The sequence below is a fragment of the Pteronotus mesoamericanus genome, unplaced genomic scaffold (genome assembly GCF_021234165.1).
Source record: "Pteronotus mesoamericanus isolate MK-2021 breed Mesoamerican mustached bat unplaced genomic scaffold, CSHL_Meso_final scaffold_21, whole genome shotgun sequence".
Classification (NCBI taxonomy): Eukaryota; Metazoa; Chordata; class Mammalia; order Chiroptera; family Mormoopidae; genus Pteronotus; species Pteronotus mesoamericanus.
Genome location: NW_026555310.1, coordinates 22,308,165 through 22,334,469, shown reverse-complemented (window position 1 = coordinate 22,334,469; position 26,305 = coordinate 22,308,165). Strand labels below are relative to the sequence as shown.

General features: G+C 35.6%; 1 protein-coding gene across 1 annotated transcript; it reads right to left on the bottom strand.

The window, feature by feature from the left end:
- Positions 1-197: 197 nt before the first annotated feature.
- Positions 198-26,259, bottom strand: RECQL (RecQ like helicase). Its single transcript, XM_054591349.1, has 15 exons — positions 26,115-26,259; positions 23,818-23,871; positions 16,975-17,172; positions 14,857-15,036; positions 14,059-14,165; positions 10,659-10,857; positions 7,868-8,034; positions 7,026-7,107; positions 5,807-5,955; positions 5,601-5,718; positions 4,951-5,089; positions 3,470-3,561; positions 2,154-2,373; positions 1,309-1,438; positions 198-746 (listed from the first exon to the last, which is right to left on the bottom strand). Exons 1-15 carry the CDS (start codon positions 26,257-26,259, stop codon positions 594-596), a joined length of 2,133 nt encoding a protein of 710 aa, XP_054447324.1. The 3' UTR covers positions 198-593.
- Between the last annotated feature and the right edge of the window lie 46 nt (positions 26,260-26,305).

The following is a 26,305-nucleotide window of genomic DNA, read 5'->3' as shown; positions in this document are numbered from 1 at the left end:
GTTGGGTTGTTAACATACCTGGGCAACAGCTTGGTCTGGTTAGTAAACAAAAGCCATTCTTTGATTGTGAAGTGTCAAAATAGGGCTATGGTTTCAAGCTTAGAATTTTATTTTACTTAAAATAGGGAAGTAGCCATCTTACTTGCTAATCTTTGTATTGATGCCTTATTCCTTTTTATGTTTAGATTCTACATCTCTTACAACCTGATGTCATTCACTTTTGGTGATGAGCATATGTAAAGTTTTCAGTATAATAACATAGTTGTCAAAAGACACTTATGTCAAAAGAAAAAAATAAAAGGCATAAAGAGCTTAAGATCATTACATGAACCTACTTTCCTATTTTACATTTAAAGGTTTTACATTAAAATTTTTATATTTTCCTTATTTCACACTGTATATGATTCATGCTGCTAAATTTTCAGGTCTCAATTTCTCATGTCTTAAATACTTTTAAACAGAAGTTTTTAAAGTATAGCTCCATGTGTATAAAATACTAAGGAAAGTGTCATAAACTTATGATTAACTACAAAAATAATGGTGCATACATGCATAAAACTGTTCTTTCCTTGGAAAATTTAGGAACACTCATCTCACGCATCATCCATTTTTCTTTTCTTAGCCCCTGTATTCTTGGACTCAGATTGCTGAAGCATGTTTGCAGACTTCTTCTGGAAGTGACCCAAATTTTTTTCTTCTCTCTTTTTATCAGATCCTTCAGAATGACAAGTTTGAGATGATTCAATCTACAAAACAATAACAAAGCAAACACTGATAAAATTCACCTACTCTTTTTTTTCATGAGATTATTAATCTCAATAGTCCTCCTTTATCAGCTCTTTAAGCGTCTCAGTGGTCTGTTTTTTTATCTTCAAATTTCTACTCAAATATGAGTCTCATCTTGAATGGAAGGGTCTATGCCATCAAAAACAGCCTAAAGAACACCTTAATTGTCCATGGCATGCTTTTGCAGGCTGTATAGTATATAGTTTATAACTGCTTTTCAACCTCTGCTCCAGAGGCAGACTTCTCAACCATCACTGATCACAATGAATGTCATGAGGGCAGGGTGCATCACGGAATTAGACATTAAAATGGAGTCTTCCCTTTCCAAAAGGTTAGAAACTCTCCTTGTCTCTATTAAAAGGCGAGTCTAAATTCTTCCACTTAATGTCTTCACTACCCAGATTCCAAGTAGAACACTGACTTACGTCCTGTGTTCAACTGGACCTAGGAAAATACAAGGTAAAGGAGCGCATTCACAGGCTTTAATGTATTTTTAAAACACTTAAAAATTAGGTCAGTTACCTTGAAGCAGGTCAGTGTGGACTTCTTTACTTGCATAGTAATAACGTGTGCCTCATTGTTCAGAAGATTAGCTTTAGGTCCTATTTTCAAATATGAAATGGTAGCATAAGCTGTAAAACTGTAGTCTTCTCTGTGGAAGATAAAGGCCACCAATCAGAAAGGTTTTGAGGAGTTACAGAAAACAAACTAAAACTTATAAAAATAACCATAAATCTAATAATTTTAAGTAATACATTGATATGAGATAATGTAAGTTACACTAAAAAATGCAGTTTGTCTTTACAGAAAGTATGTTTTGTGTTTTTGATATACAGCAGTCAATTATAATTGGAATTTCTTAGGTAAATTTTGTATAGTGTTTTAAAGTTCACATGAAACAACCATAAAACCATCTGTTGCAGTTACAAAAATGCAAAACTATCATAAAGACACATTATGTTTTGGGATGAAAATAGCAATTTTTGATTCTTGCAACTGAATAAACCATGATTCTTATGGCACTGGTTTTTGATATTTTACCATTTTATTTCTCTTAAGTGTTACCATATCCCCTATTTATGGATATACTGAGATATAATACCTGTAAAGTCTTAGTTTCCTTATTTCTAAAATTAAGATAATGTCTATTCTCATTTCACAATGTTGCTAAGATTAAATGAGGTAATATATGTAAAAACTATAATGTCAAGTACTCTATAATTTTTATCATTGTTGGTATATATCCAAATTAGAGCTTTTATTCAAAGTAACCTTTTTGAAATTATAGATACTTATTCCATGAAAAATATATAGTGAACAAAAACATAAAGACAACATGAAAGGACAAGACATGGGTTTGTATATACTTAAGATACTGCTGTAGAAGAAAGTGCGCAATAATTTTCTCCAGGTCTTCCCGAGGAAGTGCGGGAGGAGCAACAGCTGCTACCCTCAATTTTGCTGCTCCCTTTCCCATCCAAGAATCAATCAGTTTCAGTGGAGTGAGCTTTTCATTCATTTCCTCTGCCTGCTGCAGGATTTTGATTAGATCTCTGCAATAGGCTGTTACATTCTTTCTTTCAAATGCTATTAAAAAAAGAGGCATGAGGACAGGCAATTGAGATTTAGAAATTAGGGCAAAGATAGCCTATCCTAAGTGGTTAAACCTGTTTAAAAACAAGTCATCAATGTGAGCCACCCTAAACATTGATTTATTAATGTGATCTGAATAAAAACTAGGCTATTCCCCAAGTCTTGAGCACTAAACTAAGCTGTAGGCTCTTTCAGACACTGGGATTTACAGTGATATAAAGAAATTAACCTGGTTATCAGAAGGCCTTTGGATATGCTCTAGGAACCAGAGAGTGTCTGCCAGACTGATGACAGCAGATTGATTAAAGATGAGTCAATAGGCGAGTCAATTTATTCTGCATATTTACCTCATATGTGCTCATTAAGCAATATTCTGAAAACTAGTATGGTTTCACAGCTAACTGATTTAGACACAGGAATGTCCTGGACAGATAGCCCCAATTATTAATTGCCACCTGCACTCTTATATGTATATCTATTTTATATCAGGCATGTTAATTTGTTCAGCAAAACACAGTCTAATAGACTCATAAACAAGTAATTTTCTCTAGCTGCGTAGTTAAAATTGTAGTGACTTTCAGCCACCGAGGCATCAGAACTCAGAGAGGAACTGGTTAGCCAGCTCTTCAAATACAACACACATACACAGGATGAAATCATGTTAAAATACAGTTCTGAAATACTGGTAAATTAGTGTCTTATGAGTAGTTAGACCTTATGTACATCAAAAATGATTTGCTATAATCTATTTTACAGAAAATTTGCTTTCCTAATCGGTTACTACAAACTATTAAGAGATGATCACAAGCTAAGTGTTTACTTATGTAAATAGCATTTGTATTCAGACGATTTAAACATTTTTGTTTCTTAAAAATTTTACATGCCCTTGGTAAGAGCAACATAAAATATGCACACACATGGCTTTTCCTTTTATTTGCCTTTGTTTCAAAACCATGCTGTTACTTTTGAATCTGGAAAATTCTATTCACACCTTGTTTAATCTTTTAAATCTATTTTGGAGTCAAATCCTGCCCTCATGTAGTCCTACCCATATATTAGCCTATAAAGGTTTAAAAAACAATGAACTCACAAATATCTTTACAGCAATTGTCACACATTTTGTTACATGCTTCTGAGTTCCATACTTCATCAAAATGTTGAGCTATCAATACACGGCGACACCTGCCAACACAGATACTTATTAAGTGATAAAATCAAATTTTAAGAATCCCTATTTCGAAATACAAGATTATGTCCTGTGTTAGTTTCCTATCACTACCATATCTTTACCACAAACTTAGTGTCTTACAACAACACTAATTTTTTATGTTACATTTCTATAGACTAGAAGTCTGATGTGGGTCTCACTGGGTTAAAATCAAGGTGTCAGCAGGACTGTATTTCTTCTGGAGGCTCTAGAGGATAAAGCTGCTTTCTTGCCTTTTCTAGTTTCTAGAGACTGCTTGCATTCCTCGGTTCATGGTCTCCTTTCCTTCATCTTTAAAGCCAAGTATGGTCGGTTGAGTCTTCACATCACATCACCTGACCGCTTCTCTCTCTGCCTCCTTTCACATTGAAGGACCCTTGTGATTATACTGGACCCACCAAAATAATCCAAGCTATTTTAAGATCAGCTGATTAGCAACCTTAATTTCATTTGTAACCTTAATTCCCTTTTGCTGTGTAAGGTAACATCACAGGTTCCAGGGATTTGGATGTGGACATCTTTTTGGGGGGATGAGGGGGACCTCTGTCTGCTCACCACATAATTTTCTCCATATGTAGTTGATAAACACAGCCTTTAAGAACTTGTCTAAGATTCATTTTGAGATTCAGTATTTTACTATTTAAAAAAAATCTTCCTGGTAGCAGTTTTTTGTATTTTACAGTATCCATTTGAGTCTAAACCCCAAAACGTGCTTCATGGGGGTACACTGGACATCTAAGAACATTTTCATTTTCTCATTTCTTTAACTAGATTATTGTAGCATCTATAGGAAAGAAATACCATATTCTGTCACTGTCTGGTTACCACTTATTTCAAAAATGTTGAGTCCTTTTTACATGATGGGCAATTAAGTGTACAAAGATGACTAAGGCAGAAAAGCCATCAAGGAGCTATGGTATATGGTCTAACTAAATCCACCCTAAATAGATTTAAAAGAAACTTGACCCTGCTCATCAACCCATTAGCTGGTGGGATGGTTGGTACGTGTTACTGTGCTCAGCTCCCAAAATGCCCCTTATGCATCTGTACAAAATTATTAAAGCATGAAGCTACATACCAGTGCCAGAGGGAAAAGGCTTGAACTCACTATTTGTATCAAAATTTTCAGTAAAACTGAGTTTTGGGGAATTATCTCAGAGAGACAGAGTATCTTTTCTTCCATTAAGGCAGATGCTGCAGGTTCATGTGCTGGTTCTTGCCCTTCAGACACCTCCTTTTACATGTTTACACTTGATGTTCTACCAATGTATTTACTGACTTTCCTAAGTACCCAAAGTAACATCATATAATTTCAAACTGTGTGTCTTTAATTGACAACAGTTAAGAAAAGGCATGTGGCTTACTTGCTTATGTTCTGACAGTATGATACCATCTCATAAAGTTTCTGTTGTCCCACATTTTCCATCACCACCATTGAACTGATTCTGAATATGTCTCCAAAGCCATAATACAAAATACAGTCTGCTCTCATGTCATCTCGACCTGTAGTATGAAAGATCTTGAGATTGCAGAACTATTTTTAAAAATTCAAAACAAGCAAAATATATGTAAAATCAGCTAGCAATGCTTCATTTTCTAAGTACACATCTAGAATTTTCAGACGGAAATGTGGAAGTTAATTTGAAACAGCAGCCCTCAAACGTTTTTATAAAATGACTAGAACACTTACCAACAATCAGCTTTATTAAGTAAAAAATGTATAAGTAGTCCAGTTATTTAAGTTACAGAGATGAAAACACTAATGAAAAATTCAGGAGGTAAAGATGGACATCAAATTATCTTAGCAAACATAAGAAACAATTCAGAACACTCTAATAGGAAGTCAGTGAAATTTCTCCATAGGCAAATTAGGTATAAAACTGTGAAAAAGTTAATTGTTTACTCAAAAAATAGTAGGCAATAAAAATGAAAAATATAGAATTACTGAATATCATTTATAGTATGCTTTCTCAAAAAGTTTTAAAAATGGCATCTGGATTTGAGTTATACATACCTGCACGTCCACTCTCTTGGTAATAATTTTCCATAGATTTACTCATTGAATGATGAATAACAAATCTCACATCTGGCTTATCAATTCCCATACCAAATGCAACCGTTGCCACTACTACCTAAAATGTTTTAACATTTTACATGTTAATTAAGCTAAAATATTCTTAAAATATTCAATTAGGCTTCTATTGAAGATATACACTTAACCTGAATTTCATTGGCTGACCATCTTCTATGAACTTTGGTCTTATCATCTGGTTCCATATTGGCATGGTAAGCACCTGCACGAATTCCCAGTTTCTGTAAACTAGCTGTAACTTGCTCAGAGTCCTTCTGAGAAAAGCAATATATGATTCCTGTAGTAAAACATGTCCAGCTGTTTTATATGTCTGTGTGTGTGTATATATATGTGCACACACACATATATATATAAATAAAATATTCCTGGAAGAGAATTTTTAACTTTCAAGACAGTGACTAACACAATGCATGGGGAAGAACAATTTATGAAAAATTTCAAGGCCCTGAACACATACTGACTTTTTGGTATAAATCACAAATTGATCACCAGGTTGGTCTAAAGCAGAAATCAGCCTGGAGACATAGCTGCTGGAACCCACTGCCTCTTTTTTCTCTCCAACTTATCTCCCACTACATGGTATTTCTCAAACTGATGCCCCACAGCTTCTTAAGATGTTAGCAAGTGTGCTGTGAAAAAAAGTTTCACATGCATGAGTTTGGGGAGCATTTAAGCAAGCTTCCCTCTTTATTTGCAGGGCTGGTCAGAACCGATATACCCCGTGAATCTCCAGGAAGGATAAATAGCTAATTGCAGCCTTTTCCAAAATTATTTGACCCTGAAACTCCTTTTACCTGGGTTACCCATTCATATCTTCCCAAAACTATAGAACAGTTTTGAAATGCTGCTTTTACACAAACTCTTCGCTTCAGTAACACTTGCCTTTCATTAATCTTAAAACACAAGTATATATATTCTCAACTCCACCCATACTTAACTCATTCAGTATGTTCTATTTATTTCTGTAATGTGTCCTTTATTATAAGGCACTACATTTTATATCCCTTTAGAACATCAGCACTTAACCTCCTATCTTATACATAGTGGATACTTACTGAATATGTGCTATTAAAAATTAACATTATGTCATTAGATCTATTCTTTAAAAGAAGTATAAAGAGGCAAAAATAAATCAAGACAGTTTTATGGCTCAGGATGGGTGTTAGCAAATGCCACACCCAGTTTCTAAGATCGCCAAATTAATTTTATCGTAACATGTTCAAGTATCTTCTGCCATGCATTAATATTTTTGGTACTAATCATTTATGAGTAGTATTATCAATGTAATATTAGTTACATTTTGGAAGTTCTCCCTCAGTCTTCAAATTTGGTTGGTTATTTTATTACCTGATTGCCCTTTGTATCTTCCATTAATGACCTTTACAATATCTTCAATAAAATCTTCAGCGTTTGAGGGCTTTTGCCGAACCTAAGAAAAGCTAACTTATTAAAAAGTAAATGAATGAGTACCATCCAAGTGGTCACTTACTTACAACTTCCTAAGTGCCATTCTTCCATAAGCGTTGTGTTTTCTTCTATTATTCTTTCACTCCCTCATCTGACTCACCCCGCCACCTCCCAGCCTCTTTTGCATTCTTGTTTTTGACTTTACCAGAGATGAGAAGGCACAAAAGCAGTGATTAACTTGTAAATATGGAGACTTCATTTTGGTGCTAGTTTTATAAAAACATAAACCATGGCATAAATAACTATTCAATGAAAACCGAGAAAAATACTAAGTTTATTCTTAAAAGGATTAAAAAGGAAGAAAAAAAAAACCTGTTAGGTTATTTAACTGTGACTCAAAGTTACTTTCAAAGTTACTTATCAAATATAATCTAAATAGGGGTATTAGCAAATCTTTAATGGCATATTAATTTTGTATTATTTCATAATTAATTTCAGTAGGGATGTCATTAGGATCCTTGGTGTCAGTCTCTGCTTTTTCTCTATCCTTGCACAAGAAAGAATGTGCATAAATTTAACAAGGCAGGAAACTAACAAAAAATATGCAACACAAGAGATAGCAGAAGAAAGCATTTATTAATGAATCTTTTTATAATTACTTCCTCGTTTTAAAACTTTTAAACGTAGTTAATTGTTACTCATGTAAATAAATATAATGAAAAGGTAACCTCTCTGCCACACCCCTTCACAAAAAGCTCTAAGTTGATTAAAAAGTTACATACCTCATAATAAAGATTTGGCCGATTAAAAGAAGCTGTAAAAGTAAAACATTTTTCAACACACAATATTTTCTGAGCATCCTTCAAGACATGACTTGTTGCTGTCGCAGTCAGCCCAATTAGTGCTGTGTTCGGGAACTGCCGCTTTAAGATACCAAGTGCCTTATAATCTAGAAAAAAGAAAATACGAAGTGTCCCTCTTTCTATTCTTTAAGGAACAGAGTGAATTAAGCCTTTTAACATGATGGAGATAATTGATGATTGCTGTAATTTGATTTCCGTAGCTATATCTCAGTAAATCTTCAGGTACACCCCAGCCTTTTTGAATAGGCAGGCTTTATTACACTTTTAACTGGTTTTTTGAAAACACTGTCCTTGGCCACGGATGGAACTCCCTGTTGAAGAGAATACTTAACATTTCCAGTAAGCTCTGCACTAGTCCACACCTGCTGAACATGACATTTAAGAGGCAGTGGGAGGAGCCATAGCGTTTGAGTTTATTACAACTAACAAGAGATAAAAGAGGCCATCAGCCTAAACCCTTCTTCAATCACCAGGAGTACCCAAGACTGGTAAGTTTAGACCAGAAAAAGCTTGGTTAGGGCACTGCTTTTTATATAACCTATTTCAGGGAAACCATTCTGGGCACACACTTGTCTTACACAACTATATCACTAGATTAAGTTGTCCTTAAGTACTTAAATTATTTGGAGGAAAGTGAAAAAGAAAGTGCTAAATGCTAAGAAAGAGGACTATGAAACTACAGAGGAGAAAGTAACCACTTAGAAGGTTGTGAAGGTTTCAACGAGCTAACATTTGAGGTGGGTCTTGAAGGACAGCCGAGTTCCTTAGGAAGAGAAGAGGAAAACATCAGGCATAGGAAACAGCATATACACTATAGACACACTGGCATGAAATTACTTGGGAGGTTGAGATAAGAGCAAGCAGTTCAATAGGCTAAATCATGGGGTAATGTGCTGTCAATACCACTGAGCAGGGAACTATTTTCCCTTTTCAGTTCCAAGTTAGACCTGAAAGCTTTTTCTCTAAGACCATGAACAAGACAACGATGCCCACTCTCTCCACTTTTAACTCAACATAGTACTGGAAGTCCCAGCAAGAGCAATTAGGCAACAAAAAGAAAGAAAAGGCATCCAAGCTAGAACAGAAGAAGTAGAAGTGTCACTATTTGCAGATAATGTGTTGTTATAGACAGAAAACCCTGATGATTCCACACACACAAAAAAATACCCTAATAAAACTAATAAATTCAGTAAAGTTGCAGGATACAAAATCAATATACAAAAGTCAGTTGTGTTTCTAGACATTAATAACAAACCATCAGAAAGAGAAATTAAGAAAATAGTCCCATTTGCAGCTGCATAAAAAGAATAAAATACCTAGAAATACATTTAACCAAAGTGGTGAAAAATCTATACAAATGAAACTATAAAGAGTTTATGAAAGAAATTGAACAAGGCACAAATAAATAGAAGTATATACCGTACTCATGAATTGAAGAACTAATATTGTTAAAATGTCAACACAGCCCTAAGCGATCTACAGAGTCAGTGCAATCCCTTTTTAAAATATCAATGGCATTATTCACAAACTTAGAATTAACAGTCCTAAAATTTATTTGGAACTGCAAATGACCCCAAATAGCCAGAGCAATCTTGAAGAAGAATGACGCTGGGAGTATCACACTTCTGGATTTCAAACTATACTACAAAGCTACAGTAATCAAAACAGTATATTACAACTCGGTAGTCTAGTTAAGAGCAGGGCCCTTAGCAGAAAAGGAGAGTATATATACTGCCTCAGGTATTTAAATAAAATTTTAAAAATATCTGTGCCCCAACCTTTTCTAAAGGTAGAGAATTGTCTTGAGTCCCTGGGGAAGTTTACTGTCCCTGGAGAAGTGTAAAAAAAGGTGAAGACAGAGCAGAACCAAAGAGAACACTAACACTTAAGGAGGTGGCAAATGAAGAATGAAGAAGGAGAGAATGGAAAGGAACAAAATTAAAAGAACTTATATCATGGTACCCAAAGAAGAAAGTGGCAAGGTGAAAGGTGAACAGTATAAAACACTATTGAAGTTAAGTGGGAAGAGGAATGAAGATGAGACCACTGGACAGAGCCAGTGGGAAGTGGGGTCTTTGGTGACCTTTGAGTAGGGTGGTGGAGGAGGAAGTGTGATTCAATAAACTCAGGAACCCAGGGGTCCATGAGTGTGAAAGCAGGTTCAGAAGGAAAAGAGGTTGAAATCATAGAGCTGGATTTTTAAAGATTTTTTTACATTGAACAAGTTTGAGTAATCTGCTTCAGGCTATGACTGTAGGATTAGGTTGGAGGAGTAAAGAAAAGAGTTACTAAAATATCCCATAGAACTTGACCACTGAGGAGTTAGTCGGGCGTAGATCCTGAAATGGATGCTAAGGACACTCAGAATGACAACTAAAGACGACAACTTTGAAGAAGCTGCAAATTCCTCCACATACGTGAGGAAGAACCTAGAGGTCAGTAACTCTTTATGGCTAAAGGTGGAATAGTATATTTGCTAACAGATATACGTTTCAAAGGATAAAGGCAATTAGGCTAAACACTACCTTGGAGGGAGTAAAGACATTTAAGATTCTGCCTCTTGGCTTTCCTTATAGTAAGACAAGAGAAAAGGAGTAATAACTACCAAGAGGGTAATTTTAATGGAAGCAGGAATCTTCCACCACATAAACCATAAAGCTGGATAACGAAGTAGTCCCAGCACCAAGTTTTCCAGATACAACATACATACCGGGTCTGAAGTCATGACCCCAGTGACTGCAGCAGTGAACTTCATCCACAGCTATGCGGGCCAGTCTCTTTGCCTCATAGGCTTTCTCTAGTCTTGACATAAACATTTTGCTTTTTGCAATTTTCTCTGGGGTCACATAAATTAGCTTTAGCTTGGAGTTTTTATTTACCATTTCAGCATGAACCCATTTCACATGCTCCTATTGAAAGGAAAAACAGGTATAATGATAGTAGAACTAGGTTAGCAGACTGCAATACTAAGTGGTAAATGAAAATGGTCATTACTCAGAAACAATAGCTTTGGGCTGTTTAACAGCAGATATTTAGTTCATTAAAATTGAAACCATGTTCCAGTTCTAACTTCATGGCAGCTGTGTAAATAGAATTTTAGTTATTTACTTATATCCAAACTGTTGATAAAAGAATAATCTTATTTGACAAAAAGAGAAGAATGAATGACATGATGCTCCAGTAACTATTTACTCTATGAAGGCATAATTCTAAATTGTTCACAATAAATGCCAAAATGTAAGCTAACTGCAGTAACTATGGTTATAAAGGCATGTTTTATTAATTTTAACATTATTATTTGTAGTCACTACATATCTCTGAACACAATTTATTCTTGATTAACTACTTTAATAATGCTATCGAATCTATAATCTAAGTTTTAATAAATAGATTAGGTTTTATAAAGTGTCTTATTCATTGAATTAAGATTTTATAGTATGAAATATATATTTATATTATATATAATCTGTAACAAAATAAATCTTAGGAGGTAACAGTTATTGGGTTCTTAGTGCTATTATTATTTTATAAAATATTTTCACATTAGATGCATTTTTTTCCTTCTCACCTAATTAGAACCAAAATAAGTGTAAAGAAACAATGGTGAATGTGATAGAAAGAGAAAATCAAAACTGCTTTCATTATCCCAGAAAGCAGTTTTTTAATTCCTTGAAATAATCCTAATTTTGTTAAGAAACAGCCAAAGTATATTAAACATTTCAACTGGCCCTAAATGTCCCAGAAATCTTAGAGGAGTAAACATAAAGTTATCTCCCCAGAAATGGGCAGATGCAAAAAGAAACAGACAAACAACAAGAACAAAAACACCTGCAACTTCTGGCAGAATAAGTGGAGAAGCAAGGTTTAAAAATAAAAAATGCTATATTCACATCCCATGAACTACCAGTAAAAACAACCAGAAAATTTGACTTATCCTTTCTCTCCCTAAATTTTCAAGTAGTAGTGATATGGCATGAACTTGTAATTATCTGCAACTAACTACTTTGTATACACATACACGCGCGCGCGCGCACACGTATTGTGTATATCACTTATTCTGTTTTTCCATTTAAAGGAAGTATAGTGTTAGAAGACAATGTTCTCCATACATTCATTCTGTTAAATAAGAGAATAGCTATAATGACACAAGAATTTAAATAAAACAAAAACATATGAGAAAAACTAAAGGAGCTAGGGTTTCTTAAAGGTATGGTTGATTCTAGGTCTGGAAGGAAATACACAAAATGAGCCTGGAGCATCTTATGAAAGAAAGCGAGGAGTGAAAAAGCTACAGGGTAAAGGAAAAAGATTCAGGAGACAATTTTAATAGACTCTCACTGCCCAAAGATGGGACTGTCAGCACAAAAAAAAAGAGAATAACTATGGATTAAAATACATTGAATATGTTAAAAATCCATATACACATATATGGACATAGATGTATATTTGGGGGAAAAGACCTTATTTACTTTTGGAGAATGCTGGAAGCCAACTCTTTCTGAAAACTGGTAAAGAAAGGAAAAAAATTTTCAAGCTGCAAAAAGTTAAAAAGGAAAAAGGTTTTTATAGAGAAAGTTTAGCTAATATATTGAGTAATAGAATTAGAAATCACTCCCTAATTAAATAGCAGCTCTAAGGTAAAAAATAATCATCAGTGGCTGCTAAAACCATTAGATAAAAACTGATAGAGAAATGGATCATTACAGAGCAAGCAGACATCACTTGAACCCACTCATCAAGCTCAATAGCATGAAAAAGTAACCAGGTATTATGTAACTCCTGAGTAATGCCATGGGAAGTATACTCTTGCAATTAAAAAAAAGACCAAAAAAAATCAAAATTCAATCAGGTGTTTAGATCTAATCACAAAGACCAAGTTATATATCACAAGGATGCAATCAAGGAAATCCAGAATGTAGGAAACTAGAGGATAAAGAACCTGGTTTCTTCAACAAATAATTTGCACAAGAAATTAAAATAAGGGGAGCCTGTGGATATATCAACCAAATACAACATAATGTATGAATCTTATCTGGACCATGATTAAAAAATAATAATAAGATATGACAGTCTCAGAGGGGAGGGTGGTGAGCGGGGACTGGAAAACATGAGCCAAAGAACATATATGCATATATGACTAGCCCATAGACATGGGCAATAATGTGGTGAAGGGTGGGGGAGGAGGGCTGGGTGGGGGGGGGCGGCAAAGGAGGGGAAAATAAGGAACATCTGTAATAGTGTCACAATAAAAGTATTAATAATAAAAATAAGATTTGATAAGACAGAAATCTGAGTATTTTTATTTGAAGATTTTAAGAAGTTGATTTAAAATACTGAAGAAGTTACAACTGAAATATGATGTCTGGGATTTGGTTCAAATAAACAAACCAAGAGGGAGGAGGTAGGGAAACTAGGGCGTGGATAGATGAAGAAAGATTGGCCATATGTTGATAAACATTAGAGGTGGTTAATGGGTACATGGCAGTTTTTATACTACTCTCTACTTTTGTATGCTTTTGAAAATTTCAATAGAATGCTTTTTAAAAACGAATAGCTAAGAAATGCTTTATTCTGCAAATGAAGGTAAGAGTGTCCATTCCTAAACAGAAGAAATTCCACAGGAATCAGGTATTTTGTTAGTAATTCATTTTTTGTACTTAATTATGTTGCACAATAAAAAATTCTTGCTTACTATTTTATAGAAGGTAATACAAAACAGGTCAGCAAACGTTTCCTGTAAAGTGCCAGAGACTAAATGTTTGGTTTTGTGAACCATACGGCCTCTATCACAACTACTCAACTCTGCAAGTCAATGAGCATGATTGTGTTCCAATAAAACTTTATTTATGCACACTGAAATCTGAATTTCATACAATTTTCACACTTCACAAAATATTATTTTATTTTTTAACTATTTAAAAATATAAAAACTAATCTTAACTCGTGAACCATACAAAACAGGCAGTGGGATAGAAATGGCCCCTAAGCAGTAGTTTGCAGCTCCTAATATAAATAGTGGTAAATTTAAATTTTATAAGCAACTTAATTGTAGTCAAGGCTCCTACTTTAGTAAAGAGTTTAAAAAAAAAATAAAAGCCACAGAAGCATACCTTAGAACTAGAAGCATTTAACATGGTAGCTGAAATTTCTAATTGGTTTAAAACCATTAATTGGTCTTCCATAAGAGAGATCAATGGACAAATCACGAGCGTAAAACCTAAAAGAGAAAAAAAATCTAATTTAAATTTTATACCACCACCAAAACAAGTTTTGACCTTTACTATAACTTGTACCACTCATCAATTCAGACTAATTTTCAATGCAACTTCAGCCATATACTATTTCTCACCCTCATAAATAAAGGAGAAAGATACCAATAAATGATCCTAAACCAAATAAGCAAATATATGATTAAGCAGAAATCTCTTCCCTTATTCGGTCCTAAAAAAATACAGCTACTATCATTTTGAATTTTTAATTCACTATCATTTTTAACAATCAGTATTGGTAATCTCAGTAAAATAATACAAATAAAGTCAAATACTAACCAGTTACATCAAGGAAAAGTTATTCCAAAACTTTCCCCCTAAAAAAAAAACATATGTCTGTATGATTGAAAATGTTACATGGGTATTGTCTACTTACTGCACCAGATTAATGTATTCTAAGTAGAAACCAATGAATAAATGAAGTTCTGGTAATATATCCCCTTTCTCTTATAACAAATTGTTGACGGCTATTAAGAGCTATTCTACATTGTTAAAAATACATGACCTCATGTTTCTACTGCTTGTTTCTTAAAATAACCTTGGGAAGAGGGAACGTCCATTTACTTTTTTAAAGACTTAAAAATATATTAAGACGAATAACATTTATTCAATTTAAAATCAATTTTTATTTATACATACCATCTGAACATAATGCCGGTAACTGGTAGCATAAGCTCTTCCCACCGCCTGTAGGCATAACAAGAAATATATCCTTTCCAGACATTGTTACATTAATGGTTTCAAGCTGAAGCAGTCTGAACTTCTCCAGTTTAAAGACATTTTGCAGAACATTTTTAACTTTATCGGACCATGGAAAATCTAGAAAGAAAAAATAAGCTAAATATATTAGATGATTTAGGATTCTAAATGAGATATATGTACATGGCTGTTTTTATAATAATCAGATAAATATATATGAGACTTAATCCTCTTGACAATTTAACTTTAAAAATAACAATTTTTAGATTAGTTTAAGTCACTAAACTAAAGCAAAAACAAATTTAATGATGTATTGAGAGAAATAGTGTATCAGAAAAAAATCAAAGCATTGGCCAGTTGAGAATTAACCTACACAGAAGAAGGTGCTTGATGAGACCAAGGAATTCAAAGTATCATTAAAAACTCAAACATCATGAACAAAGTTAACAATTACTTAGAATTTTTTGTGTAAATATCTTGTTTAGAAGTGAAGCACTAAAACACCAATTCAAAAGAACCTATGCACCCCAATGTTCATAGCAGCACAATTTACAATAGCCAAGTGCTGGAAGCAACCTAAGTGCCCATCAGTAGATGAGTGGGTCAAAAACTATGGTACATGTACACAATGGAATACTACGCAGCAGAAAGAAAGGGCTACTTACCCTTCGCAACAGCATGGATGGAACTGGAGAGCATTACACTAAGCGAAATAAGCCAGGGGGTGAAAGACAAATACCATAGGATCTCACCTATAAGCGGAACCTAACCAACAACACAAACAAGCAAGAAAAATACAACTAGCACATTAAAAGAAAAAACAAACCAATAGTAACGAGAGGGAAGGAGGGAGGGAGGTGACAGGAAAAAAAGGCAAAGGGTCAAATTAAGGCACATATATAAAGGACTCATGGACAAAGCCAAACTGGGGAAGGGTTGAGGGTGGGAGGTGGGGCGGGGTGGGGCAGGGGAAAGTGGTGGCAGGAAAATGGCGACAAATGTATTTGAACACTAAAAAAAAAATTTTTTTAAGTCCATGTTTCAAAAATATTCAACGATTAAAAAAAAAGAAAATGAAAAACCCAATCACAAAATGTGCCAAAGACCTTAATAGACTCCTCACCAAAGAAGATATACAGATGTTAAAAAAAAAAAAAAAAGGGAATCACTAGAAAACAAGCCCCACAAAAGCACTGCAATTCCTTCTAGAATTATAGTATTCCTTTGTTTTGGGGTTTGTTTTTTTTTGTTGTTGTACACGTGTTTATTACAATTGACATTCAATATTGTATTAGTTTCAAGTGTACAGAATACTGGTGAGACATTTATATAACTTACGAAGTGATCCTCCTTAAGTCTAGTACCTACCTGGCACCATACATATTATAACATTACTGACTATATTCCCTAAGCTGTACTTTACATCCCCGTGACTATTTCATAAACTGCCAATATGCACTTCTTAATTCCTTCACCTTTTTCACCCATTCCTCCCCCTCCCATCTGGCAACCATCTCTGCTGATCTCCGCATCCATAAGTCTGTTTCTGTTTTGTTTACTTTGCTTTTAAATTCCACATACAAGTGAAATCATATGGTATTTGTCTTTCTGTCTTCTAATTAATGAAACACATGATGCTTTGCAGGATCTTAAATCCAAAAAGGTTTGTTCACTAGAGCATGGAAATGAACTAGACTTTGGCAAAAAAATTTGAGTTTTTTAATTGTTTAATTTTATCTAGTGAAAATTTAGAAAATTTAGCTAAAATAAGTATCTTATTTTCCCAAGCACTGAGTCATATTGTTAACATTACTGTTGTTACCCATATTTGGAAAGAATAATAAAGTCTGAATGATAAAAGCTTAATTCCACAAGACTACAAACATGCATAATAAAAGGTCTGTCTGTAAGTTTCTCATGCCACTTAAGGAATGGCCAGTTTCACCACTAAGCTTGCTGGAAAGCACTGGCCCAGGCACAATGATTTGACTCCAGTTTAGAGAAACAAGAAGAAAAAAGCAAGAGGGGAGGAGAGGGGAAGAGAAAAAAAGAGCAAACCTTCTTTATTCCAAGAGGCAGGTGAAGAATCACATTCATTGCTTCCCCCAGCATCAGAATCCTCGAAACACTGCTTTATTCTGTTTGTAAGAATGTTTTTCTTCTGCGTAAGCTCTTGTTGCCTTTCCAGAAGTTCCTGAATTTGAATGTCTACTGCATGTAGCTCGTTGTTCACAGAATCCAATTCCTCAGTTAGAGCTATGAGGGAGGAAAAAGGATACAATGACTAGACAGAGTCAATTACAATTTTAGATTTCCCTATTGATTTTTGAATATTCTTCCCTATCTAAGTCACAGATAAATTTATAAATGTTTTGCAGACTGGTTTAGAACATTTTTTTTTGGAGTCACACAGGCATGATATAAATCTCACATCCTCCTCTTACCTGCTGAGAGACCTCAGGCAAGGTACTTAACTGAGCCTCAATTTCCCTATCTGTAAAATGGGGATGATATCTAGTTTTCATAGCACTGTTGTAAAAAATTAAGTGAGGTAACACATTGAAGGTTCTTGGCACAGTAACTGGTACACAGTTATGCATATTTAGTAAATGATATCTATTTTAATTATGGTATAGGGCAGTGGTCCAACAATCTCCTAAATCAAGTAAAGTGACCCAACTTTGAAGCAAAAGGAAGCTATTTAAAAGTAATCTTCTAATTAGCTATTATTTCACAAAAACATTCACGTTTCAGCTCAAATAATGGCATGATAAGGATTCGACGATTGTAAACAAGATGATGTAACAAGTCAAAAAAGAATCAAGTGTGCTATTGGAATTGGCATTCCCACTCCATCATAACAAACTATAAAGATGCCATAATATATGATTCTAATTAGACAAAGTTAAAATGAGATTCCTTTCGACACATCAATGGAAGCTGTAAAAATTTTAAAGATGTTCTTGGTGGTTTACAAAACATCTGCCTGCATTACTCAGTGTCCGCTTTTAATGCCCTTTAATGTGATAAAATCTTATGGTTATGATTTAAAATAGGATGTTATGGTGATTTTGTATTGTACCAACTGCCAGAATTCCCTTCCCTGTATGGTTCTGGTATGGTATGGTTAGGATTGGCCACAAGTCAGGTCTGCATGAGACTTGGAAGGTGGAGAGAACAGCAGGGAGATTTATATTCAGATGGTTGGCATAAGGTCAAATGCCGCCGCAGCTCACTCACATCATCATGGATCTTCTGGCTCACCCTGTTGGTATGAGGCAGAAGCCAGCTCTTCCAGTCCCTGATGAATCTCCTTGGGGCAGTAGGTTGGCCCACAGCTTCTCTGAAACTTTGACCAACTTTAGGTGCAACTTCCTGTGACAAGTACACCAGCTCTTCCACAGGGCACCAGCATCTGGAAGTCAGATCCTCACAGGCAATGACAGACCAACACGGAGTCCCAGTAAGATAGAGGCGAGTTGCACATTGTCCTTGCGGGTTTCAGCTGATCCTTACCCACCCACACTTCACCTCCACCTTACCATCCCTAACGCTGGCCCTACTGACTTCAGGACCAGCAGTGGTCTGCTTAACCAGCTCCTGGGGTCATGTAGGGACTAACACCTATAATAAATTTCTTACATCAGATTGAAACCTAACCAACACCCAGTACTGTTCCAGATGAACAGAAACTTAAGGGTGGGTTCTCCGAATTGCTTCTAGGCCACCTGATTAAAGACATTAATGACCTTTGTAGTGATAAAGGGATTATGGTACTCCAGGGCATACAGCAGACAAAATTAGTTAAATTATAATCTATGGACACTAGTAATTAAGTATCTAGAGATAAGAATTTGGAGAGAGAAATGCAGGATCTGAGTAAAGAGACCTCAAAGTTTCTATGACTGTCCTAAAAGAAATTTTACCTCCTGTAGCTACAAGGTAAAGATTACTAAATACCAACCCTAAGTCTACATCCTGCAGATGGCTGAAATACAATGCAAATTGAAACTTCGCAGAGTCTCATATTAAAGTTAAGGCATTGATTAGGAAAAAGTGACACTGCAATTGGCATGGGAACACCTGGGCAGATTCCAATGAAGAAGGAACCCTGAGCCACTCAATTCTGCCAAGTCTCTTTTGCCCTTCCTTCCCTTTCTGAAACAGCCTCCTCCTGCCTGATACCTCTAATGGTCTTTCCTCAGGTAGTTGTTGTGCAAGGGATTGCTAATCCTCCTAGGGCTCTTCCCCGACCACCTCAGCACTTCAAGACCCAGGATGTTCTAGAGGGTGAGGTACCAAAGTGCGACCCACGAGAAGACACAAAACTCACCACACAAATTGTATTCGCCAATATATATCACCAAAAACCTAGGAGATATATATGGGAAGAGATCCTAAGGGTACTGTCATGGTGAATGGAATATAATATTGAATGAAGCTACATTTATTGGTATGGACTCAATAAGAAATTCTGGATTTAGTGAGCTAAGAGTGCCCAAGAGTACCAGTAATAATTTACTTAGTTGGTTGCCAGAAACTGGGCCCTAAAGATGAATGTCATAAAGTTGGATGGAATGACACAAGTGTAGATTCCAATGATCTCTAAGGGCTAGAACTTCCCAGGTATACGACACAGAAGGGGATCCAGAGGCTTGGGGAAATCAGAGGACTAGAGTGGATTTTCAGGTAAACTTATTATCCACTCTCTTGCTGAACCCCACGAGGATCCGGAGGACATTCCCTTCACCAAGGCAGTGAGGAAACACTCATGAGGGGAGCCCCAGCATCCATGAAGAGCTCTGGAGTGGCTGTTGTCTGTAAGCCGGGAATGACAACGGGAAGTACTGCCTTTAAACTAGACTACCTGAATCAATGAGAATGATGGATTCTAAGAGATTGGGACTAAATGGTGGCAATTCATGAGCAAAGTAAAGGTAGATGCGGTTGCCATAATGGGCAACAGAGCAGGAGCAGTAATCAGAAGTCTGACTCACAGGGATCTTTGGTAAGGTCTAGTTGATCATTATGGTGCTGAGATGGAAAGAGATGATTTGATTTTATAGGTAGAACATAAAGCCCTGATTCTCGTAAACATAAGTCTGATTTGAATCAAAACAGGGTCACCATCCTTCAACCAATTCCCAGACATGAGCCAATGTAAAGACCCAGAGTCTCTTGAAGCAAGTGGAGGTTGGGACCTTTTAAGGAAAGACTGCTACACAGCTAAAAATTTACATAGTAAATCTTTGCACTCTTCCAGAGAGACTTATGAGGGCAATTGTGTATCAGGGAAAGGAATATAACATCTCAGACACTGCCCGAGATTGACAGTAAGAAAAAAGAACTGTAATACTTTTAAGAATATCTTCTTATATTTACATATTTAGGTTTCTCATTTTTGTATATATTACATATTTGTATGTAATATATTACATGTATATATTTGTATATATTACATATTTAGGTTTCTCATTCTTGGTGGGATTTTTTTCTTTGTCTCTTCTTCTAACATCTAAAATAAAAAGTGTTAATAGTAGTTAACTTCATATCTCAGGATTTAAGTTAAAGAATTATCAAGGAGGATGTGATTCAGCAAGAAAAGGAATAAGCATCATCGAAAGATAAGTAGAATTTGTATCCTCTTTTGGAGTGATCAGTGTATATTTGATTGTATGTGGATAGTTGTGACACGTTAAGCAGAAGCATGATTTTGCTATTTCTTTATTTGGAAGTTAAACATAATTAAGTTAAAAGAGGAGTCTATGGGTACCGTGTAGGCATGGAGAGAAGCCCAGTGGCTTTGTATTATGATAATGTAGTTATGCTAGAACTACATTTCCCAGAATTCCTTCCCTGCATAGTTCTAGGTTACGGCAAAGAGACCTTTGCCAGAGATTTGGAAGGTGGAAGTGAAGCAGTGGCCATATTTCCCATATTTAAAAATGTCAGTGTAAGTTCAGGGCTGGTGACTTCAGTGGCATGTGGCAGCAGCGAGGCCTACAACTCCAGCTGCTGCTAGTCGTCTGTGGGGAAACAGTAGCTCCTCCCAAACCTGTTGGTTCTCTTTTCAACTTCTCTGAATCCTCAGCCAGTCACATGCAGCTCCATGTGAAGTACACCAGCTCTTTGATGTGTCTTCTGCATCATCCAAATTGGAAGATTTGAGGCAATGAGAGACTAAAACAGGTTTCAATAAGAAACAGAAGTTCATCTTCACGGGTAGCAATTTGTTTTTGCATTCCCCACCACATCTTCTTTTCCTGACTGCTGGTTCTGCCAACTTCAGACCCAGTGCCAGACACACAGGGAACATACATACATAAAGAGCTTAACCACTTCCCATAATCACATAAGGTTTAACACCTATAGTAAATCCCTTATGTCATTCATAATGCCTCCACTTCTCTGATGCAACCATACCTGATAGAGATGTTAATTAATGTCAATCCATGGTACAAAGTCATATTGTATCTTAGACAAAATCCTGATAGCCTAAAAATATTAAGAAGTACAGGTAGTTAAGTACAGCTAGATAAGTCGGGTATTTTAATGTTTTTGGTTCAAAATTATATCACTTCTAATGCTGGAATATGCAACACATGACTTTACTATATGAAAGGAAGTTGAAAAGTCAAGTGTATGATTTCTACAATCCATAATGAAGAGCATCTACAAGTGAAGAGGGCTTATTACAGTGACTATATCTCAAAAGCACACTGAACTGAGTGGAGATTGCCCTCCAGTGTCCCGAGCTTACAGCTGATGCACCAGAGGTGCCAACCTTCAGAAACAGTGCATTTTCTAGTAATATCACAAACTGAAGTTAACACGAAAGTAATCTGCCACTTTATTTTTTATTTTGGAAGCCATCAGATCCAAAATAACAAACTATCTGAAGGCAATTTCAAAGAGGCATTTCAAATATAGTTCAACTAGTGGGTAGATCAACAGAAGAGGTAGATTTATTCGAAAGGGATACAATATTAAGAAAACAATTATTCAAAATAAATATCTTATTCAACAAGATTTATTTCACTGTTCAGTTATTTTTAAGTCACATCCCAATGATAACACTGAAGTCTTATTAAGTAAAATAACATGCAATCCAAAACTGATCATACTGAACTGAGCTGGGGTTCAGTACATCTCTTAAGCCCTCATTTTTAATCTCTAAGTAAAGAATGCTTGGGTAAGCATTTAATATTACTTAAGTTTTTAACATTTGTTGTTAACTCTCAGAGTGTGAGAATGAGTCACGAGTCAAAGCCAAAACCTATGTCACTATTTTTTCATGTTTATATTTAAATAAATTGTAAAATTGCATGTGAATGGCGCAGGAGGAGGGTGCCATTTCTTTAAAGTTGGAAAAAAACCTAATCTTGTCACTCTACTATTAGAGCTAGTATGTAGCCAAGATCATATTCACTAAACCTTACAAAAGACTGAAAAATAACCATAGTAAAATTTCCTCACCATTGGCATCCACCCCTAATAGATAGCAAGATCTTCCTAAAAAGCACAGTCCAATCTGGTCAAGTTTATGGGTACAAATAATGGATAGACATATCAATATACCAACAGTATCTGCCTGGAAAAGACAGAATGAATGTTTTTCCTTTATATTTTAAAAACATTTTAAATAACTCCACTTATAAGAATACACCTTAAGGAAATAACCATAGAAGCACACAAAGTTTTCAATTCATAGATGTTCAAGGCATTTTCTTTTTATGTTTTAAAAATGGAAACAGTTTTAAAGTTCAACATGAAAAGATTAAGTAACATTATTGAATGTCACTTCAAAACAACAAAAGACTACAGATACTAGAATATTTACAACACAGAATTTATTTAACAGTATGTTTATAGTCTATATTTACATTGTCTTTTTAATCACATTTCAAAACAGTATGCACAAAATTTTTTTAAATTTTTAACAATAAATTAAGTGTGATAGTATTAATCTGAGCAATAAGAATAGGAGTGATTTATATTTTCTACTTTACAATTTTTAGGTTCCTAGAATGCAATCAAGAAAGATATCATTCTCCTTGGAACCTTTATGCACTGCTGATGGGAATATAAAATGGTGCAGCCACTATGGAAAACAAACAGAGCAGTAACTCAAAAAATTCAACGTGTGATCCAGTGATTCCATTTCTAGGTATATACCCAAATAATTGAAAGCAGGGACTTAGATATTTGTACGCCAATGTTTACAGCAGCATTATTCACAATTAGCCAAAAGGTGCAACAACCCAAATGTCCAGTGACAGACAAATGGATAAACAAAAGGTGATATACAGAAGGTGCAATACACGCAGTGGAGTAGTATTCAGCCTTAAAAAGGTATGTATTACAAAATGGATGAATGTCAAAGACTAAGGCTAAGTGAAATAATCTAGACACAAAAGAACAAATATTATATGATTCTACTTAAATGAAGTACCTAAAACAGTCACATTCCTAGAACAGAAAGTAGAATAGTGTTACCAGGGGTTGCAAGGAAGAGGATAATCAGAAATTACCGTTTAATTGGATACAGAGTTTCTGCTTAGGAAGATGAAAAAGATCTGGAGATGGATATTGGTGATGGATGCACAACATGAAGGCGCTTAATGCCATTGAATTGTACACTTAAAAATAGTTAATATGGTAAACTTTGTCATGTATATTAAGCATAATTTTTAAAAATCTGAAAAAAACAGCATTTCTAGAATCAGAATTTTTTAAACAAATATACTTTAAATTTATTTTACTTATTTATTTTTAGTTAGACTTTTATTTAGAGCAGTTTAAGGTTCACAGTAAAGTTGAGGAAAACATACAGAGAAAAACAGATTTTTTTCAAAGAACATGCAATTAGAAATAGAACAAAATGTAATCATTTCCACTAACCTGAAATAGACGCCATTCTAAAACCGAATTGGAAAGCCAAATCTCTTTCTAAAACTGAAAGAAAAATCATAGCAACATTTTTTTTAAAACAGTACTATTGATTATGCTCAATCAATGATACTCTGTTACAACTACACACACAAAAAAATGTTAGCAAATAACATTTTAAGTAAGGATCTTTTCAATAAGGACTAAATGGTTCTTACCACACTGATTTTTATGGAAGAGTTTGTGTTTTTTGGAGAAGGGTCCAAAGTCACATAAACATGTAATAGCAAGTAAAATGTAAATAACACAATAAAAATCACTACATACAAAGTGTTATAACAAAAAAGAGCAAAGATTTGAGATTAAATAGTTATTGTACTAAATAACTGTGTAATTTTAGCAAAATTACATGCCTTGTTCCTCTCAGCTTCTTTACCTACTTGTAAAATTGGGATAGAACTTATCCTGTAAATAATGAGTTGGATAGATTCAAATGTCCCAGATTAAGCAAAATCCATCAACATAAAGACCCAAATTAATCATTTAATGTTTTACTGAATAGTTGCTTTAAAGAACTGCAATTTAGGCTCAATTTTAAAAAAGGACTTTGTATTCTATAGGGGTGGGAAGGTAAATTCAGAAGGAGAGAACCTGAAAACCTCAGAAGTAGGGAAAACACAAGGTTTGTATTTAACTCTAAATACCTATAAATGACAACAACATTAGCGTGCATATATGAGCAAGTGGAAGGAGACCAGGCTTAAGGGTAGGAACTTTATGTTGCCCATAGTCCCCACAAACACCACCCCCAACTCTGATACAGGCTATCAACATGTTCTAAAAGTAACTTAGGATGTTCTCCAAAGGTAACTTCAGCATGAAGCTACCCTTAACCAGGTTGCTGACCTTACGCCCTTCCTAATGAAGAATTCTGAAACCACCACTAGGCTGGGAAGATAGGAAGGGGCTTTTATGCCTTGCAAAGGAGTTTGGAATAGCCATAGCATATGTAACACGTAGAAGTAGGGGAGTAGAGCAAAGACTTCTAATTCTTTATTTATAAAAACATCTCCACCATTTTGTGGAAATATACTTCTCCTTCTCTAGACTGCAAGGTTTTCTGGCAGGGGTTGAGTCTCCTCCCTTTGCACTCACACAGCCTAGCAAAGTGCCTTGCATGTGGTGCAGGCTCACGTTTGCTGAGATTGAAAGCTGAGGCTACCTCTGCCCTTATGAAAGAATATATTCTATCACCATTTCCCCCGACTATTTTAAACGATTTCTTTGATAATAGTGTCAAAAAACTGCTAAGGAATTCCTTCCTCAAATGATGTGATTTAATATTAAAAGATTTATCAACATAAAGTATGTTCAGAAATGAATGAGCTATAGCAAGTCTGTCACTCATATAGAGCTAGCACTGCTAAAGAAGCACAAAGAAAAGAAGTCTATCCTTGAAAATCACCTGAGCAGGCACACTAACTAAACCTGGGTTGTTTCTTATTTTCACCTCTGGAAATTCTAAGTAAAACTTAAAACAGTTTCCCAAGGTTGATATCAGATAATCGCTGACCAATTCCTTATCATTTAACACAATGTTAATGTTATAATCAATCACTGTTAAGATAAGCAGCCACTACCTTCTCCCTGTATAAGCTGCTTTAACAATACACCTCTGAGTCTCAGTTCATGTTTTGGTTTGAGTGCTCCCGGTTACTGCAATTTCTTTTTGGTGTTTGAAGAAACAAACTTTCACTACTTCCGTTATTCACTGGTTTTACTTTTTTTTCTGAATTTTTGACAGCACCCACAGAAATATTTTACAGCCTCGCAGCCAGTCATCGAGGCTGATGGACGGGCCACTGTGGTACCGCAGGTTAAATCAGACACACATCTCCCCTCTCCCTGCCACCTGCGCTTAGAGGCAACAGCAATTTAATAATACCCTCCCTTGCGCTTACGCGTCCCCACTGGTGTTTCCCCATAAACAATTGCGGCCAATGAACAGCCACCGTCTGGCGACCAAGCTTCCTGCGTGGAAAAGGCTGGAGGTAAAAGGAACGTGCCCTAAAGGCCTGAGTTCCACCGAGCTGGGTGACGATAAACGCCCTCGTGCCTCCCCTGCCAAAGTGGAAGGAAGTGATCCGCTATAGACCGGCCTGACCTTCAGGCAGGAAAAGCAAAGATTAGCCCTTACAGAGCGTAACCGGAGAAACTGCAGAAACTCTCCCCAAGAGGTTAATAAACACCTGCTCCGGCCTCCCCAGTCTCTGACTCCAAAGTGCCCGGAACTCAGAACCGCTACTTACCGCTTTCAGCCTCTTGCCAATAAGAAGTTCCCGCCACCAAGCTTTCTTTTCTCTCCAGGCCAGAGCATCCACCCTTCCGGGTCGGTCCATTCAACCAATTGCAAGTAATACCCTCCTCTAATTGGTCAAGGGGTGTGGCCACCATCGCATCACCGAACAAGGCTACGGATAGTCGGTTGATATTGGGAGTG

Bases quoted from the DNA above. Each gene is read 5' to 3' on its own strand.
- RECQL (XM_054591349.1), bottom strand. From the start codon at position 26,259: ATGGTGGCCACACCCCTTGACCAATTAGAGGAGGGTATTACTTGCAAT. The intron at 5,956-7,025 runs GTAATAAAATAA...GTTTTACTACAG, and splicing joins AAGATACAAAGGGCAATCAG to GAATCATATATTGCTTTTCT. The intron at 3,562-4,950 runs GTAAGCCACATG...CTGTGTTGGCAG, and splicing joins TACTGTCAGAACATAAGCAA to GTGTCGCCGTGTATTGATAG.